The 16803-nt window shown below is 32.6% G+C and overlaps 1 protein-coding gene across 1 annotated transcript; it reads left to right on the top strand.

Annotated features, from left to right (window-relative positions):
- Positions 1-216: 216 nt before the first annotated feature.
- Positions 217-9748, top strand: LOC117909962 (kinesin-related protein 4-like). The gene is made up of 3 exons (XM_034824008.1): positions 217-4535; positions 6032-6131; positions 9163-9748. The coding sequence occupies exons 1-3, from the start codon at positions 4467-4469 to the stop codon at positions 9636-9638; spliced, it is 645 nt and encodes a 214-aa protein (XP_034679899.1). The 5' UTR covers positions 217-4466; the 3' UTR covers positions 9639-9748.
- Positions 9749-16803: the final 7055 nt, after the last annotated feature.

Here is a 16803-nt window from a genome sequence, read left to right as displayed (position 1 = left end):
TATTTATTTAATATAGTTATTTTTAAAAAAAAATTAAAACAATTAAAAATTAAAAAAGATAAATTAGATAAATAATGACACTTTAGCATAAAAAAGTGGTTAAATTAGACAAAATTTATTTCAATTTTGAAGTTGCCAGATTTAGATATAGGCAATACTGATCTTAAGAAAGTCGGGAGCAATCGTGGCACAAGACCAATGGCCTTCTTAAACAGATTACGACTACTGAGAGATCAAAACGGTGCGTTTCCGGTTTGGTTCCCCTGTTCCATGAGCAAAAGCCCTAACAGTACCTTCGTTTGGCTATCGGGAAAAGAAAAGAAAATTCGGATTCTTATACCTGGTTTGGGATTTACAGGCAGTTATAAAATTCAGTCTCTCTTTTCTTTGCTCCCGATTTCTCAGCGGCAATATTCCGATTTCATGTTTCATTTATCTTTGCTTTCTCGGCGAGCAAACGAAAATCAATACAGCACAACTTTCCGATCTCTGGAAACTTTAGAGAAATAACAGGAACGCCTCTCTCGCTCTCTTGAATGTTCCACTTCTCCAAATAGAATAAGTCTCCATACTCTACACACGCATTTTCGTTTTTTATACCTTTATCTTACTGGTGAATCAATTGCGGTAAAGCAAAATTATTGAATTGAATTAGTTTAATTGTGTCCGTTTATTATATCTGCAGTTTGAATTATGGAATTAATTTTAGTCCATGCATTATATTAATGTTCAATTAATTAGTTGTGGTTTTGATTAAGAATAGATTAAGCTAATTTGCATTGGCAAGAAACAGGTGTTTGTGTGTGGATTTGGATATGAATGGATCATGAGGTTAACAAACAAGCTCGCTTTGTATTTTGACTAAGTTAGGTCACTCTTGATTTAAATCTATGTCTTTGTACTTATTGACGGTTTTCTAATTGTTTGTCAAGTTTTTTTTCTTTTCCTTCATTTGGGAACGACAGTTGGTATTCAGCGATAATTTTACATATTAGCTTTTTGCTCTATATCTTCAAGTGATTGTATTGCTTTCAGAACTCGTAAAACATCTCTGAATGGATAGAACCGAAAATATGCTATTACAAGGGAAGTATTCATGGTAAAAAAAAATATGTATTGCAAAACAAGATTTTTTGGCATGTCTTGGAACTTCATTATCATACCATGGTTGAGAACTTCGTAAATACTCTTTTAATTCATGGCAATTGCAGTTTTCACGACGAAGGGTATATGACCTGTGTAAAACTGTACACATTTAAAATTCTCATTGATAAGTTTGAGCTTCTTATGAATGTCCTGTTTATGTACCGTTTAGTGATTAGTCTTAATGGTCATTTATAGTTGATTAGCTACATAGAGAAAAACACACACAAAAAAAAAAAAGACAGCATTGCTTTAGATGGAATAACACCGTCTTCCTATTGATCTTGTCTCACTCAAGTGGAAACTTTCTAATTTCAAATTGCATCACTGTAATGTTATTCAAACATTGTCTTTAACATTCAAGAAGCTTTCCTAAACATGCTATTAAATAGAAAAAGAATATTCTGTTTGTATTTTGATTTTGATTTTTTGTATTAATAAATATTACGTAATCTAGATTGGTGTTTATCTGATATGGCCCTAACTTGATTTGGTTTTTCAATCAGTACTTAGTTAATTGTAGTGGGAATTCACATAGAAACTTTTTTGGAAACTGATGTGTATTAGTCTCTTTTGTGACATGTGTCTTATGGTTAATGTGTATTAGTTTCTTTTGCGATTTTTTTTTTTTTTTGTCCTTTCCTATTCTCAACCAATTTTCATATTTTTGTCTTATGCACGTGCACACCACACAACTTATGTTATCTTAATTGTTTTCTTTATATAGAATTGCATGGGTATCTATGAATATTTATGGAATTGCTTGGATGTTTAATTTAATGTCGTGAAGAGAATGCAATGGCGGGATTTTTGAGGATATTGAGTGCATTGATTAGGACATGAAAAAGAGTTTTCTAAGGTCTGTTAATTTTTATAATCTAGGGGTACCTTAATGATGGAAAATATTTCTTTCTTGGGTTAATTGACTTCTTAGGGAACGTGTAAGATAAGGATACATGCATATGCTTTCTTTTACTTTTCTTTTTCCAGTGGCTCTCTTTGTATACTTCATGTGTAATGAGGTCGTGCCTCTTCTTTTATTTAGTACACAAAAAAAATGGAGAGGAAGAATTCAATCATAAGAAAAGATTCTATACTGCTATGTTGCAGTATCTAAGGTGAATTTGATTACTATTGTTGCATTGTCGAGCTACTTGATGGTCCTACACAGCTGAAGGTTGCATTCAATATTCACTATGATTGTAGTGCATTTGCTTACATGAATATTTGTTAATTTAATTCTCAAGGCTAATGCAAAGAAGGAAGAGAAGACCCAAAAAAGATTTACCATATACAATAATGCATAGTGTTTTTGAATGTTGAGCATGGGAGCACTGTTGGTTTCATTTTTCTAGAACAAAAGAAATTCTAATGCCCCATATACAATAGGGTAAAGATGTAAAGTTGTAAAAGATTGAAAAGACTGTTGAAGTTGGAAAATGGAGAGCAAAAAATTCATCATTGATTCTAAGGCATTGCTATAAGGCTATATATTGAACAAAAATTCTAAATCTAGAATCTAAAGAGGGCAACAAAGAATTTAAACAAGGAAACAAATTATTTCTGGCAAAATTTTAGTATCTACATAATATTGTACAACTATACAATACTTAACCATGGAAACTATATTACATGGTTAATGATCCAACTTCAATTCTTCTAATACTCCACCTCAAACCAGTGTAAAGATGTTTTGCATTCCTAGTTTATTAGTCATTTGTTGAAATGCCAAACTTTGAAGTCCTTTGGTGAGAACATCAACTAGTTGATTAGTAGAACATGTCTATGGTGTGCACGCATAACCACTTGATGATAGAAGGAACTTCATGAGAGGATATTTGAATGAGAAAGGCTTGAAAAAAATGTTGAAATGTAACAAATTGAGAGACAAGGTGATGAGTGCAAGATTTAGCTCTTTTTTGGATGACAATAGGTAAATTCTCCATTAGGGATACTAACACGTCCCAAGACTCTTTGGGTGGTTTTCATCCTTGACATGCTCTAGGAACTTGCCTTCAATGGTCACCTTGAGCACGTACATTACCTTTGTTTGTTTTAATTCTCCACTTTCTAAGGGCTTCAACATTTCATGGACTTAGTGGTATGTTGCTGCTTCCACCAACTACTTCCCATAAATCACGACCTTTAAATAGGATTTAATTATGGTTTCCCAATTTTTATAATTGTGTTTGCTCAATCGATGAGCCCACTCATGGTAAAATCTACCATTGTGATCTTTACCAACAAGCCTGGTCCAAATGTAATCAATTCTACCATTCTAGTTGGTAGTCCATCATGATCTTTGTAGCGTCTTTATCTCTTGGTCCTTTACCACACAATTTCTCAAATAGTGGTCCTTAACCATGCAAGACCTTGAACAATTGGCCTGTAATCTCCTTCTCTAATACCAAATTGTAGATAGATACCTATGACTTCTAAGAAATAATTATGAAGAAATGGTAAAAATGTTATCACCAAATATTGGAGAAATAATTGTACCAAGAAACTACTGCACTCAATATTACATGTAGAATGTCACCAAATATTCAACCCAAAACCATGCATTGAAGCAATAAGAGGCCCATGTCTTCTTAAATATCAAATCATAGTAAAAAGGCCCACAAGCAAACAATTAAATAAAAACACTAAATAGGCCCAAAATACCAATTAAATAATCCCATTGAACTCTAATTCTACATAATCAAGTAGCCTAACCTAATTACCCTTTACCAAACATTGCTGAATCCCTAAGCATTTTTTTCCTTCTTTTACCCAAACCCTCTCTTTCTACCATAACTCCCGCAATTGAAAGAGATAAAGAGAGAATGGGAACAAGGTTCTCTTTCTTTAAAGCTCTAAGGGTGATTCTTTGATCATGGTAATGAAAGGCAACAATTGTGATAGGCAAGGAGCGGCGGAAAAAACAATGACTAAGAGGGCGACAACTATGACAATGATGGTGATGGATTTCGATTAGTGGTTGTGATAGCAACAGTGGTGGTTGTATGGTGGCCAACTTCAGCAATTGTGGTTCCCTCATCTAGAATAGTGTTGATCTGTTACCCTCAAACAAATAGCCTCCCCACCCACTCTTACCCTTCTTGTATGAAGCATTTTAGGCCGATCTAAAACTTTTGAAACAATTTCAAAAACGAGAAAACCCCTCATCCTTCGATCTCTTGTTTGAAACAATTTAAGGTTAAAAAGTTTTTCACACTAAAAAAGTAAGATTTGTTTCCTCTTTTAAGCTTTTTTGGGTTCTTTCATATATTCTCACTCAAGAAGAGAAAATAGATAGTGTGATTAAGCACCATTTCTAGTAAATGGACGGTGAAGATTGGCCAGATCCACTTCCTAAAGGATGGACCTTGAAGAAATATTCTAATGGCAAGGTAATCCGACATTTTGATTGTATTTCAATTGAAATTTTTTGTTTTCTAAGATTTTATAGACCATCTATGCTTATTAGAATTAATTTCATGGGTTTCTAGATTTGTGTTTATTTGTGTTTATTTGCATTAATTATATCAATTTTAATAATTAGGGTAGTATGATTGTTTTGAATAGTGTTTTTTTGGTGTAGATTTGGCTTCTCTTCTGATTCCTTTTAAAAAACACTCTCCTGTGGTTACTAGTCTTTTGGTTTTACTTAATAGGGGAAATGATTGGAAAATAAGAAAGGGAGGGTAGGAAAGAGAAAAGAAGGGAAATATCCTTCATTTTATTGGTTTATTCAAGGAAAGCATAGGAAAAATCAATATTTTCTTGGTTGAATAGAAAAATTGAGTTTGATCGTCCAAGTTTAAATTTGATTGGATTTTTACAACACAAAATCTAGGGTTGTTAGGAAGGAGGAGTAATTGATAGAGAAAGGGAGAGAGTCCAATAGTAATAAAATCCTCTTATGAGTAGATTTGAAGTGACACCTTCTTATATTTATCTCATCAACATCGAGTAGCAATTCTTTACACCATCCATAAATTTCATTAGTTTTTCTTTGTTAAAAAAGTCTAGACCCGATTGTAGAAATCCTATAGCCCTTCGTGTGTTGTTTCATCTAACTATTTTAAAACATTTTCCTTCAAATCTAACCTTTTTGAAGTGGAAAACTCTATTTCGCCTTAAAGGGAAATATTTAAGAAATTTGTACCGATTTCCTTCTTTTCTCTTGTTATTCATAAACTTAACCGCTAGAGTTGAGGACAATTTTAGAAGTTCCCTACTTTTCCTATTCATTATTTTCTTGCAAAAGAAATGAAACATGTCTTGACTTATTTGAAAAAACACCTAGAATGCATGCTAGTTAAACATGATACTTGGGTTTGGAAAGTTTTTTCCCATGATAAATGTTATACATAGGAGGAAACTTTGAAATGCTTGGAATTTTCTTGTTTAAAAATCCAAAAAAATGAATGGCACTTATTAATTAGATGCCTTGTAGACATCGGTATCGTTTACTATGAGAAATGTAGGTTTTATATCATGTATATATTGTGTTGAAAAAGAATTATGATTTACAACTTTTTATCACAAGTGAGAACTCACAAGTGCAATTTGGCCCTATAGATATTGAAAAAAGCATTATTAACAAGTTTTTTTTTAATGGATTAGACAATTGCTACTTTCCATGCATGTTAACTTTTACCATTTGAAGTTCTTAAAACTTTTTCCTTTATAAACTCTTTTGATGTGTTGATACTTGAAGACAATAGATAATTGATTTGCTTCCCTACTGTTGCTTTTCGCACTGTTGCTTGATGTCATAACATGATATTTTATGGTCAAGATAAACTTTTGGAAGTAGTCAATATTTGATTTCATGAAACTTTGTCATCATAATAATTGCCACCAGAAATGCACCGATTACATTTCTCTTTGGGTGTTGTAGGTTTGGGCACATAATACGAGGACTGGACAGACATTTCATACAAAAAAAGATCTCCTTCGTTATGTGCATTATGCTGAAAATGTGCTTCCTCTTTTTGCTAGTAAGTCAAAATTTATACTTTATCTTTCACTAATTGATTATTTAATTTTGTTTTGCATCTGTTCTCAGCACAGTGCATTTAAAGAATCTGTGAGATTGTCATATGTGTGTATCTTATTGTGTCCCGTGGTTTAATATGCATTTGCGTTTCCACCTTAGCCTTTTTGCTCCCATTTTTTTGTGATTATGTAGTCATGGGTTCTTTTGCTAAAACCCAGAATGTGATTGTGTCTTATACATAGTTTGGATGCCAGAATGTTCTGTTTATGTTTATTGTGCCTTGCTCAAGAAAGCAAATACACAAATTCTTTCATACCAAAGTAATGATTTCTTGTATAAATGATTGTGCCAAGTCTATTATCCATTTTTTGTAGATTCTAGTCAAATTTATATTATGTTAATACTACATTTTTTTGAATTTTTTTTTGGTTAAATATTCATTGTAAAGCACCAATCCACTCTTAAAATCAGTAACTTTAAGTAGTTTCTCTTACCATACATTATAAGTTTTAAAACGAGTTGCAAGAGTATCTTGTAAGTGTCATTATGTTGCTAACTTGCTAAAAATTGTTCTTATCAAAAAGTGACTTATATGTTAAGGACTTAGGAAAAGGTGTCTTGTAAAAATATCATATGAGAAGAACGACGAGTAATGTTCATCTTCTTTAAAAATAATAATAATAAGTATTAACTAGTTTACCTCTATTAATTTTCTCTCATTTGTATCTTAGTTGGGTGATAATTGATAAGGAAGTTCTCAATTTTATAGACTTGTATAAGAAATTGACGTTAGGAAATTTTCTTATGAGTACAATAAAAAACCTATTGTGAGATCCATGTGGGACACATGAAAGTAGGTGGTGTAACCTTGATTTAGTAATCATATTTTCTCATGAAAAAAAATGTTATTTTCCCATATTTCACTTGCCTCTTCTCCACCAGTTTCTTTTGATATCTACTTATGCACATTTATATATTATCATTCACACCTATCAAGAAAAAAAAAAACTTTACTATCTTTCACCTTCTTTTCCTGAACTTTTAAAAACTTTGTGGCTTTTCTCTTATTATTATTTTTAATTTCATGTTGTTCCTTGTGATCATTTTCTCCTTAACCAACTATGGTGAATCGATCACTTCAAACATGTCAAACTTGAAAGATTTTTGGGTTTTGCGAATACTAACATAGTTTTTGCTAAAGTTTTCACTGCTAAGTTATTCTATAATTCACAGGAGTACTTTGAAGAATGAATAAGATTTTTAATTCTGCCCAACTCTAGTTATTAAAAATAAGTTAATTGTTTTGTACCTTCTTTTTATTAGCTTCATAGGTATTCAAAGGAAAATTTATCATCTTATCTTACCATTTCTTCAAATCAATGGCTGATTTGGTTTGACTTATTATAAAATCACTATTGTATCCCTTATTCTTTTCCAATGTGTTATGGAATTTAGAGGAAGCTATGAAAAGCTCCCCGAGTTGCTCCCTTCTTTGTGCTAGTTTTGTGAGATTAAGTCACTACTATATATTTTGATACTCAACTTGAAATTATATTATACCCATCATGTCTTTCTAACTTGTTCTGGAGCCTATTTAGTTTCAAATCACAGTGATTTGAAACAAAAAAAGGTATTACCTTGATTGATTGAATTGAAAGAGACTCCCTGGTCCAGGAGACAATTTGAATTTGAAAATTGTAAACAAATATTTTAGGGAATTTGTTGACTGGATTAGAAATTCTAGCCCAATTTTAAGGTATTGAATGCACACTATTGATTTGTGGTATTTGTTTCTTTCCAACTTTCTTAAGTATTGGGGGACAATTCATTCTTTAAGTACATAAGACTTAACTTAGTACGTTTAAGTCATATTTTTTCTGTTTATTTAACTTAATATTAAAGCTGTCAGAATCATGATTTATATATTAGTTGTTTTAGTTAGAGTTTGAAAAGTATTTATCTCAGCAAATGGAGACTTCTTATTTGATGAAATATTTTTTTCATCATATTCTCAAAAACCAGGAGCATATTAGGTGGACTTTTAAGGTATTGGGCTCGTGGTCCTTAAGCTAAACTGGAGCATGTGGTCTTTAAGCTAAATTTCTTTAGGTGGAATTCTTTGTTTTTTTTTTTTTTTTTGGTGATCTTTCAGCTAAATTTCTGTGTTGAATTCTTTGTTTTATGGGGGTTGAACTCCAAAGTAGTAGAATCTCTCTACTCTATGTCTCTCGGGGGATTTTGAAGATGAGTTGAATCTTTATTATTTTTTGGCTTGTCGGGTGCATCTATTGTGCTGCATCACCTGCATTACATGTCATTGTTTAACCTTCACTTCAGCTTAAATCAGTAACTTTTTAGACTTCTGAGACAATGTGGTTTCATTATTTCATTCCTATTAAATAAAAATCATTTGCCCGAATTTTCTTTAGGACAACTTTTTCTCCTCCTGGATTGCTCCCTTCTGCCTGCTGCAGCTTTCTCTCTCCATCTCCCCACACCACCACCCCCCTCCTTCCCTCCCTCTCTCTCTTGTTGGGGATTGTTGAATTCTAAATATTTTTTGGCTTGCTGTGCATGTCTATTCCGTAGTATCACATTATGCACAACCATTACATACGTTCCACCACATTTAAGACTCATTTGACACAAGAAATAAGATTATCTTCTGATGTTTTTTTTTCAGATTCAACTATGGAATTACTTACTTATCAAAAAGTGTGATGTCTTACTATTTTATATCGTGTTCATTCATATCTACCTTAATTTTATTCTTTTTATACGATCTTGTTATTTCTACCTTCGTTCAATGATGGAGATTGGAAGTTTGTTAGTTAGCTCATATTTGTAACCAGTTTGGAAGTTTAATCTGTAACACTTATGAAAAATGATTTTTGGAAGAATCATCTAACAAGTGATTATTCAGGAATGTGATTTTCAAAAGTTTGTCAAACAATTAATTTTTGTTGGGAAGCACTTCTAGCTCTGTTAAAATCTTTTCTTTCTCCTGGGCTGATCTCTACTGTGTGATGCAGACAACAATCTCCCATATGAAGATTCTCAAGCTGAAGCAGATTCCAAAGGCAAAGCTGTTGATGATAACGCAGGCGAATCTGCAAAAGCTTTTGATGATAAAGAAGGAAATTCAGAGCAACCTTCTGACAATGAAGATGGCAATTCGGGGGAAGGTGATGATGATGATGATGATGACGATGATGACAGTTTGTATGGAGGTTTAGACTTCAGCAAAGGCATTTGGGGCATAGATGACGTTGAGATAATCGAACGCACCTCATCCCATGGTTCAGTTATTGTAACTGATGTCCCGAATACCCACAATAATCAACTGCCAGAGAGAAACATGAAGGTCCAGGCTGACCAACGGCCAGAGACGAAGATGAAGACGAAGACCCAGAGAAACAAGAGAGCTGGGCCTCGGAAGAAATTTCAAATGCCTCCTAAGCGTTTTCGTGGATCGGGCTCACGTAAGAACCGTCATCAGAAGCCTTAGAAAGTTTCCTTCAGGCACAAATAAGTGTTCTTATGTTTGTTCTTCCTGTGAAAACTCCAAAATACATGTCTACCTGTGGTGTTTTATTTATGATATTGCTTTTCTAATTAGGCTACTTTTCCTTTAATGAAAAAGGAAAAAAAGAAAAAAAAATACTAAAGAAAATGATTTTATTCATTTTGGTTTATTATGGAAAATACAATAGAAAAATTAAATATAATTAATATTAATTAAAATTTTATTCAATTTTAAATTATTTAGTTTTCATATTAAAGAGGAGAAACTGGTTAAATATGTACAAATAATTTATTAACCTTAAATTCAATTTTGTTTTCTTTTACTATTTTTTTTCTTTTATTTTATTTTTATATATTTTGTATTTCTTTGTATCTTGTATTTTCTCAAAATTTTTTAATACAATAATGACGTGGAATATAAATCTTAATGACAAATGATTTTTAGAATGGGTATATGGCAACTATAATTATGTTAATTTAATTTAATAAAGAATGAGATATGAAAAATATTGAAAATATAGATAGTAAATAAATGCCATAAATGAAACTTACCAATTTTTACAAGCCTCTAGCTTAGATGAAAAATATACAATATGAAACCTGGATTAATTGATATATTTTAAATGAATGCTTAGAATTATTTTTCAAAAAAAGGTTTTATAAAATATAAAAATAAACTAAGAATTATTATACTACAAATGTTCAACAAACTTTGAAGACTATAAATGTGGGTAATTAAAGAATTTAGAATCATAAACTCTTGCACAAACTTGTGAATTTATTGAAGTGGTTTACATATAGGGTTTGAATCACTTAATTGAATCCATTGAGTCCTAATTAATTAGTTAACCTAATTAATAAAGACCATTCATAAGCTTTTGTATAACCTACCATAATCAATAGTAATCCAATCTATAAGGTATATATGACCACTTTAAGGTCTTACCAGAGGTCAAACTTGTTGAAGACCTAATAACTACCTTAATATCCTCTTAAGGTTGAGAGTTTAGGCAATATAGTAGTTTGGTGAAATCATGATTATCATATGACCAATGTCATAGGACTCATTATAGGTCATGTTTAATGTGTAATCATACATATTAGTGCACTCAACATGGGAAACTCATTCTCATGACAATGATAAGTCATCCTGATGATCAAGATAAGTCATCTCTTCAATTAAAAGGTAGTATACTACAACTTTTAAATGTATTGCTTAAATTCATAAATTAGTTATAGAACAACTTATAAACTTGTAAAGAACCTATGATTCGAATCTTACATGCAACTCTTAATGCATTTAAGTCATATGCGATGTAAGTGATACAAGCAGATCCTTAACACAAGTATATTGTATAAATGGGAGGATAATAAATGCAAACCAAAATCATAGTTTAATATTAAAAAAATTACTTATCATTACATCATGTCATACTTTTAAGGATTTTGTTCTACAACACATGATATGTACAAGAAGCGTCATTAGACGAGCATAGAAGAAGAGAGAAAACAAATAAGAACTTTCCTCCGCTAACTTAGAGTCAACTAATCTACAAAGTTATTGTTATCCCGTTATCCCCTTGAGCCAAACAATGGCATTGAGGGCCTCATGGGTAGACCTTTCACCAATAAAGACCTTATGAAGGAAGTAAGGAAAACAGGAAAGTTTTGTGGGCATCACTAAAAAGGCAATGTGTTGAGGAAGACTACATTGGGATAGGCATAGTGCCTAGCACACATAGGCGCACACATTAGCACAACACCAGTGGCCACACTAGATCACATGAACACCCCCACACATACTAGGCCTCGCACATAACGATGTGCCCCTATGCATAGTAAGCATGCATTGCACACAATAGCAAGTGGCGTGGGCCAAGTTGGCCAAAATTCAAGGTTGGAATTTTGGTTTGCTAGTATTTTTCCCTTGAAAGGAAACTTTGAAAAGAAGGTTCAAAAGTGAAAATGTAATTTTTGAATTTTTCTAATTTTTAATAAATCCATTATTAAATTTTTATAATTTTTAATAAATTCATTATCTCTCCTTAAGCATATGTGATATCTTCTTCATAAATTTCTAAAATGGTTTAAAATTATCTTTAAAATGGGTGAGAGGGGAGAGACAAGTGAGTTGAGGTGGACACCTAGGCAAAGCATGGGTTGCACCAAAGGGGCATCGAGCCATGACCTTGGTTATAACCATGACATGTGGATGAGTAGTAAGCACACACACATGGGCTCTTTAACATGTGTGGTGTGCAACTTGTGGCCATAATGGCAATGAGCGTGGTGTAGCCTCTCCTTCCCTAGCACTAGCATGAGGGCACTTAACCCTCTACATCGAGGTGGATTGATAGGCTATAAGCGTAATGTCATGACATGTTGCTACAACTAAGGAAGGCTTTTGACACAACATGACACTACCATGATAACAAGGATGCCTTTAATGGGTGGCTAATGCGTTGCACATGGGTGCAATGCCCTGTGCATAGGACAAACAAGTCATTAGTGCAATTTCACGACATGTTACTACACCAAGAAGGGTTTTGGAGATGAGCATAATGTTGTTGCAACAATGAAGGAGGTTTCAAATGCCATAGGCACCTAGGCAAAACATGGGCCGCACCAAAGGGGCATTGAACCATGACCTTGGGTATGACCATGACACGTGGACGAGCAATAAACACACACACATGGGCTCCTTGACATGTGTGGTGTGCAACTTGTGGCCACAATGGTAGTGAGCACAATGCAACCTCTCCCTCCCTAGCCCTAACATGAGGGCACTCAACCTTGTGCATCAAGGTGGATAGATGGGTCATAAGTGAAATGTCATGACATGTTGCTACAACTAAGGAGGGCATTGGACACAACATGATACTACCACAACAACAAGGATACTTCAAACATGTGGCTAATGCGTTACACAGGGGCATAATGCCCTATGCATGGGATAGACAAGTCATCGATGCAATACCATGGCATGTTGTTGCACTAAGAAGGGTTATGGACATGAGTATAGTGTAGTTCCAACAATGAAGGAGGTCTTAAATGCATGCTTAGAATAATGGTGCAATGCCTTGTGCACACAAATGACAACCCATGGGCACAATGTCATGGCTCATCATTGCAACCAAGAGAGACTTAAGCATAACTTAAGAAGCCACAACAATGATCAGACCAATGCAAATATGTTGGTGCATGGCTAACAAGGGTAAGACAAAGGAGTGCCTTATAAACGACTGGTTCATTAGGCATGGACAACACCACCTTAGTGTCAAGGGTGCCTACACATGGTACAAGGGTGAGTATTAGTGCGTTGATACACATTGAGGCATTAGAGAGATGGTTGAACACATGGGCAAGGTGAAAGCAAGAGGACCAATGCATGTTAAAAGGCATGCACATAAAGATGTTTGATGAAGGCTTAACCCACATGTATTAAGGCTAAAGACCAAATTGGCATGAGCTTGGCTTGTAACATCAAACTGAACATGACCTTGGGTTGGTGTTGATTAGAAAAATACTTGTTTGACTAAAATGCATGAGGCGGTTACAAAGGCACATGTTGGGAAGATTTACCTAATGGGAAGAGGCATCTTGAAGGGGTATGACTTAAGGCATGCAAGGAAACGTCATATAGGTTTGTGGCTACATGTAAGGTTGGGAGACACCTCTAGTTGAAGGAGTGTGATCAACTAGGTGGTTATGGCAGTTTTATAACCATCACCCTAGGCTTTTATTTTGAATTCGAATTTCTAAAAGGAAGACTCCTCTATAAAAAGTCTCTACATTGCAAGGAGATCGAGAATGAGTAATTTGAGAGAAAGAAAACTATGTCATTCTCTTGTGGGATTTTTGGATTCTTTAACTTAGACAAATTTGTACAAGAGTTGGGATACTTGTAAAAATAATTTTATAATCTTGTGGTTTTAATAAAAACACAAGTTGGGAAAGTTTTAGTAAAATTGATTGTTGGTTGTGATTATATTGGCTTTTGTTGTGTGGCTTCAAGAAGGTTGGCTAAGATCGGTGTCTTAAGATTGCACACTTCAAAATAAAAATAAAAATTGGTGGTTGTTTTCAATGGTGTGACAACTATCATAGTGAAAGAATAGTTATCTATATGTATTTCAAAAGAGATACACATAAAAAGAGACTCGATTTAAACCAAATCCCAAATTTTATGAAGAAGTCATATTTGATAGACTTAGGTGGTATTTGTTTTTTTACTTAATTCTAAATAGAACCTTAATGCTTAATAGTATTAAATATTAGGTTGTTTGTTTTTGTAGTATTTTATTTCTATTAAGTATTAAAAAGTAAAAAAAAACCAATATGTTATTTTTTCTATTTAGAAAAAGCTACATATTTTGGCTTTTTCTATTTAGTAAAAAGTTTATAATAAGTCATGAAAAAGTAGAAAAACAAACAACCTAAATTCTAAAACTAAATTGCTTTCAGCAAAAAGCCAAAAAAACAAACACCACCTTAATTATAAATAAGTAAAGCACAAATGCGTAACCTAGAAAATCATATCAACTAGCCTTTATTAAGAAGGTAATTAAATCATAGGCTAAAATGTGGTTTCGGCTATATAGAATGGGAAATAAACACTATGGAAGTACATTGACACACGATATTTAATTAGTGTGTAGAAGAATGACAAAATATGGTATACAAGTGCATTTATTGGTCAATAGAAATAGGCTAAAATGATTGATCTATTGGTGCTACTCCTCCAATTATAAATGTTTGGATTCTTTTTTTTTTTCATTCTTTTTTATTTTGGGCATGACATGAACTTCTAATTTATTTTATTTTTAAAAAATCATTATGTGAAAAAGTTTTATTGAATAGACTTCTTGACATATTCAACTTTTTTTTTTTCCCCTATGGCAGTTTAAAAAGCCTCATTTTGAGTTTAAATTTTTATTTCAACTTCATTCGAAAGAATGCTTCCAGAATCCATAAGCCCATATACTTTCATTATATAAGAAAAAAAAATTATTTGAAAAATATAATTAAAAAATACGTCTCATTCTTTTTTTTTTTTTTTAAAAAAAGTGAAATATCTCTCTAAAGATATGAAAAAAGAATAAGTAGTTGCTTGGAATTTATTTTTAAAAATATTCTTCTACCCCTAAAAATAGTTTTTTTTTAGAAAAAAAAAAGGTTTTTAATTCAAAAGGGTTAAGTTTTAATTAAATTTTTTTTTTAAGAATTTATTTTAAAAATAGATTTAAGATATTTTAATTATTTTTGACAGAGTAGTCTAAAAAATAATTTGAAGAGTATTTATGAATTTTTGTCGTGGGATTTTTTAAGAGGATATCCAGTCAAGGAGGGAATATTAAATTAGATTTTACATTTTCACTGTGTAAGTGTGGAAGCGCAAAACCAATGACCTTCTTAAACAGATTGGGACTACTGGGAGATCAAACGGTGTGATTTCGGTTTGGTTCCCCTGTTCCATGAGCAAAAGCCCTAGCAGTACATTCGTTTGGCTATCGGGAAAAAGAAAAGAAAATTCTGTTTCTTATACCTGGTTTGGGATTTACAGGCAGTTATAAAATTCGGTCTCTCTTTTCTTGGCTCCCGATTTCTCAGCGACAATATTCCGAGTTCATGTTTCGTTTGTCTTTGCTTTATCCACAAGCAAACGAAAATCAGTACAGAAAGCACAACTTTCTGATCGCTGGAAACCTTAGAGAAAGAACAGGAACGCCTCTCTCGCACTCTTGAATGTTCCTATACTCCAAATAGAATAAGTCTCCATACTCTACACGCGCATTTTCGTTTTCTAGAGCTTTATCTTACTGGTGAATCGATTGCAGCAAAGAAAAATTGTTGTATTGAATTAGTTTAATTCTGTCCATTTATTATATATGCAGTTTGAATCATGGAATTAATTTTTGTCAATGTATTATATTAATGTTCAATTAATTTTTTGTGGCTTTGATTAAGAATAGATTAAGCTAATTTGCATTGTCAAGAAACAGGTGTTTGTGTGTGGATTTGGATATGAATGGATCATTTTAACAAATTAAGAATAGATTAAGCTAATTTGCATTGTCAAGAAACAGGTGTTTGTGTGTGGATTTGGATATGAATGGATCATTTTAACAAACAAGCTCGCTTTGCAGTTTGACTAAGTTAGGTCACTCTTGATTTAAATCTATGTCTTTGTACTTATTGATGGTTTTGGAATTGATTGCCAAGTTTTCTTCTTTTCCTTCATTTGGTGAAGACATTTGGCTTACAGTGATAATTGTAAATATTAGCTCCTTGCTCTATATCTGCAAGTGATTGTATTGCTTTCAGAACTCGTAAAATATCTCTCAATGGCTAGAACAAAAAATATGCTACTACAAGGAAAGTCCTCACGGTAAAAAAATATATTGCAAAACAAGATTTTTTCACATGTTTTGGAACTTCATTATCATACCATGGTTGAGAACTTCATAACTACTCTTTTAATTCATGGCAGTTGCAGTTTTCACAATGACAGGTATGTGACCTGTGTAAAAGCATACACGTTTCAAATTGCTCATTGGTAAGTTTGAGCTTCTTATGAATGTCCTGTTTTATGTACTGTTTAGTGATTAGTCTAAATAGTCATTTATAGTTGATTAGCTACATAGAGAAATGCAAAACAAAAAAAAAAAAAAAAAAATCATTGCTTTGGATGGAATAAAATTGTCTTCCTATTGATCTTGTCTCACTCAAGTGGAAACCTTCTAATTTCAAATTTCATCACCATAATGTTATTCAAACATTGTCTTTAACATTCAAGAAGCTTTCCTACACATGTTAGTAAATAGAAAAAGAATATTCGGTTTGTATTTTGATTTTGATTTTTGGCATTAATAAATATTACGTGATCTAGATTGGTGTTTATCTGATATGTCCCTAACTTTATTTAGTTTTTCAATCAGTATTCTAGTTAATTGTAGGGGCGATTCACATAGAAACTTTTTTGGAAACCGATGTGTATTAGTCTCTTTTGTGACATGTGTCTTATGGTTAATTTGTATTAGTCTCTTTTGTGACTTTTTTTTGTCCTTTCCTATTCTTGACCAATTTTTATATTTTTCTCTTACACATGTGCACACCACACAACTTATGTTATCTTAATTGTTTTCTTA

This window comes from Vitis riparia, unplaced genomic scaffold (assembly GCF_004353265.1).
Source record: "Vitis riparia cultivar Riparia Gloire de Montpellier isolate 1030 unplaced genomic scaffold, EGFV_Vit.rip_1.0 scaffold504_pilon_pilon, whole genome shotgun sequence".
In the NCBI taxonomy this organism is placed as follows: domain Eukaryota; kingdom Viridiplantae; phylum Streptophyta; class Magnoliopsida; order Vitales; family Vitaceae; genus Vitis; species Vitis riparia.
This window is presented reverse-complemented; position numbering and strand designations above follow the sequence as displayed.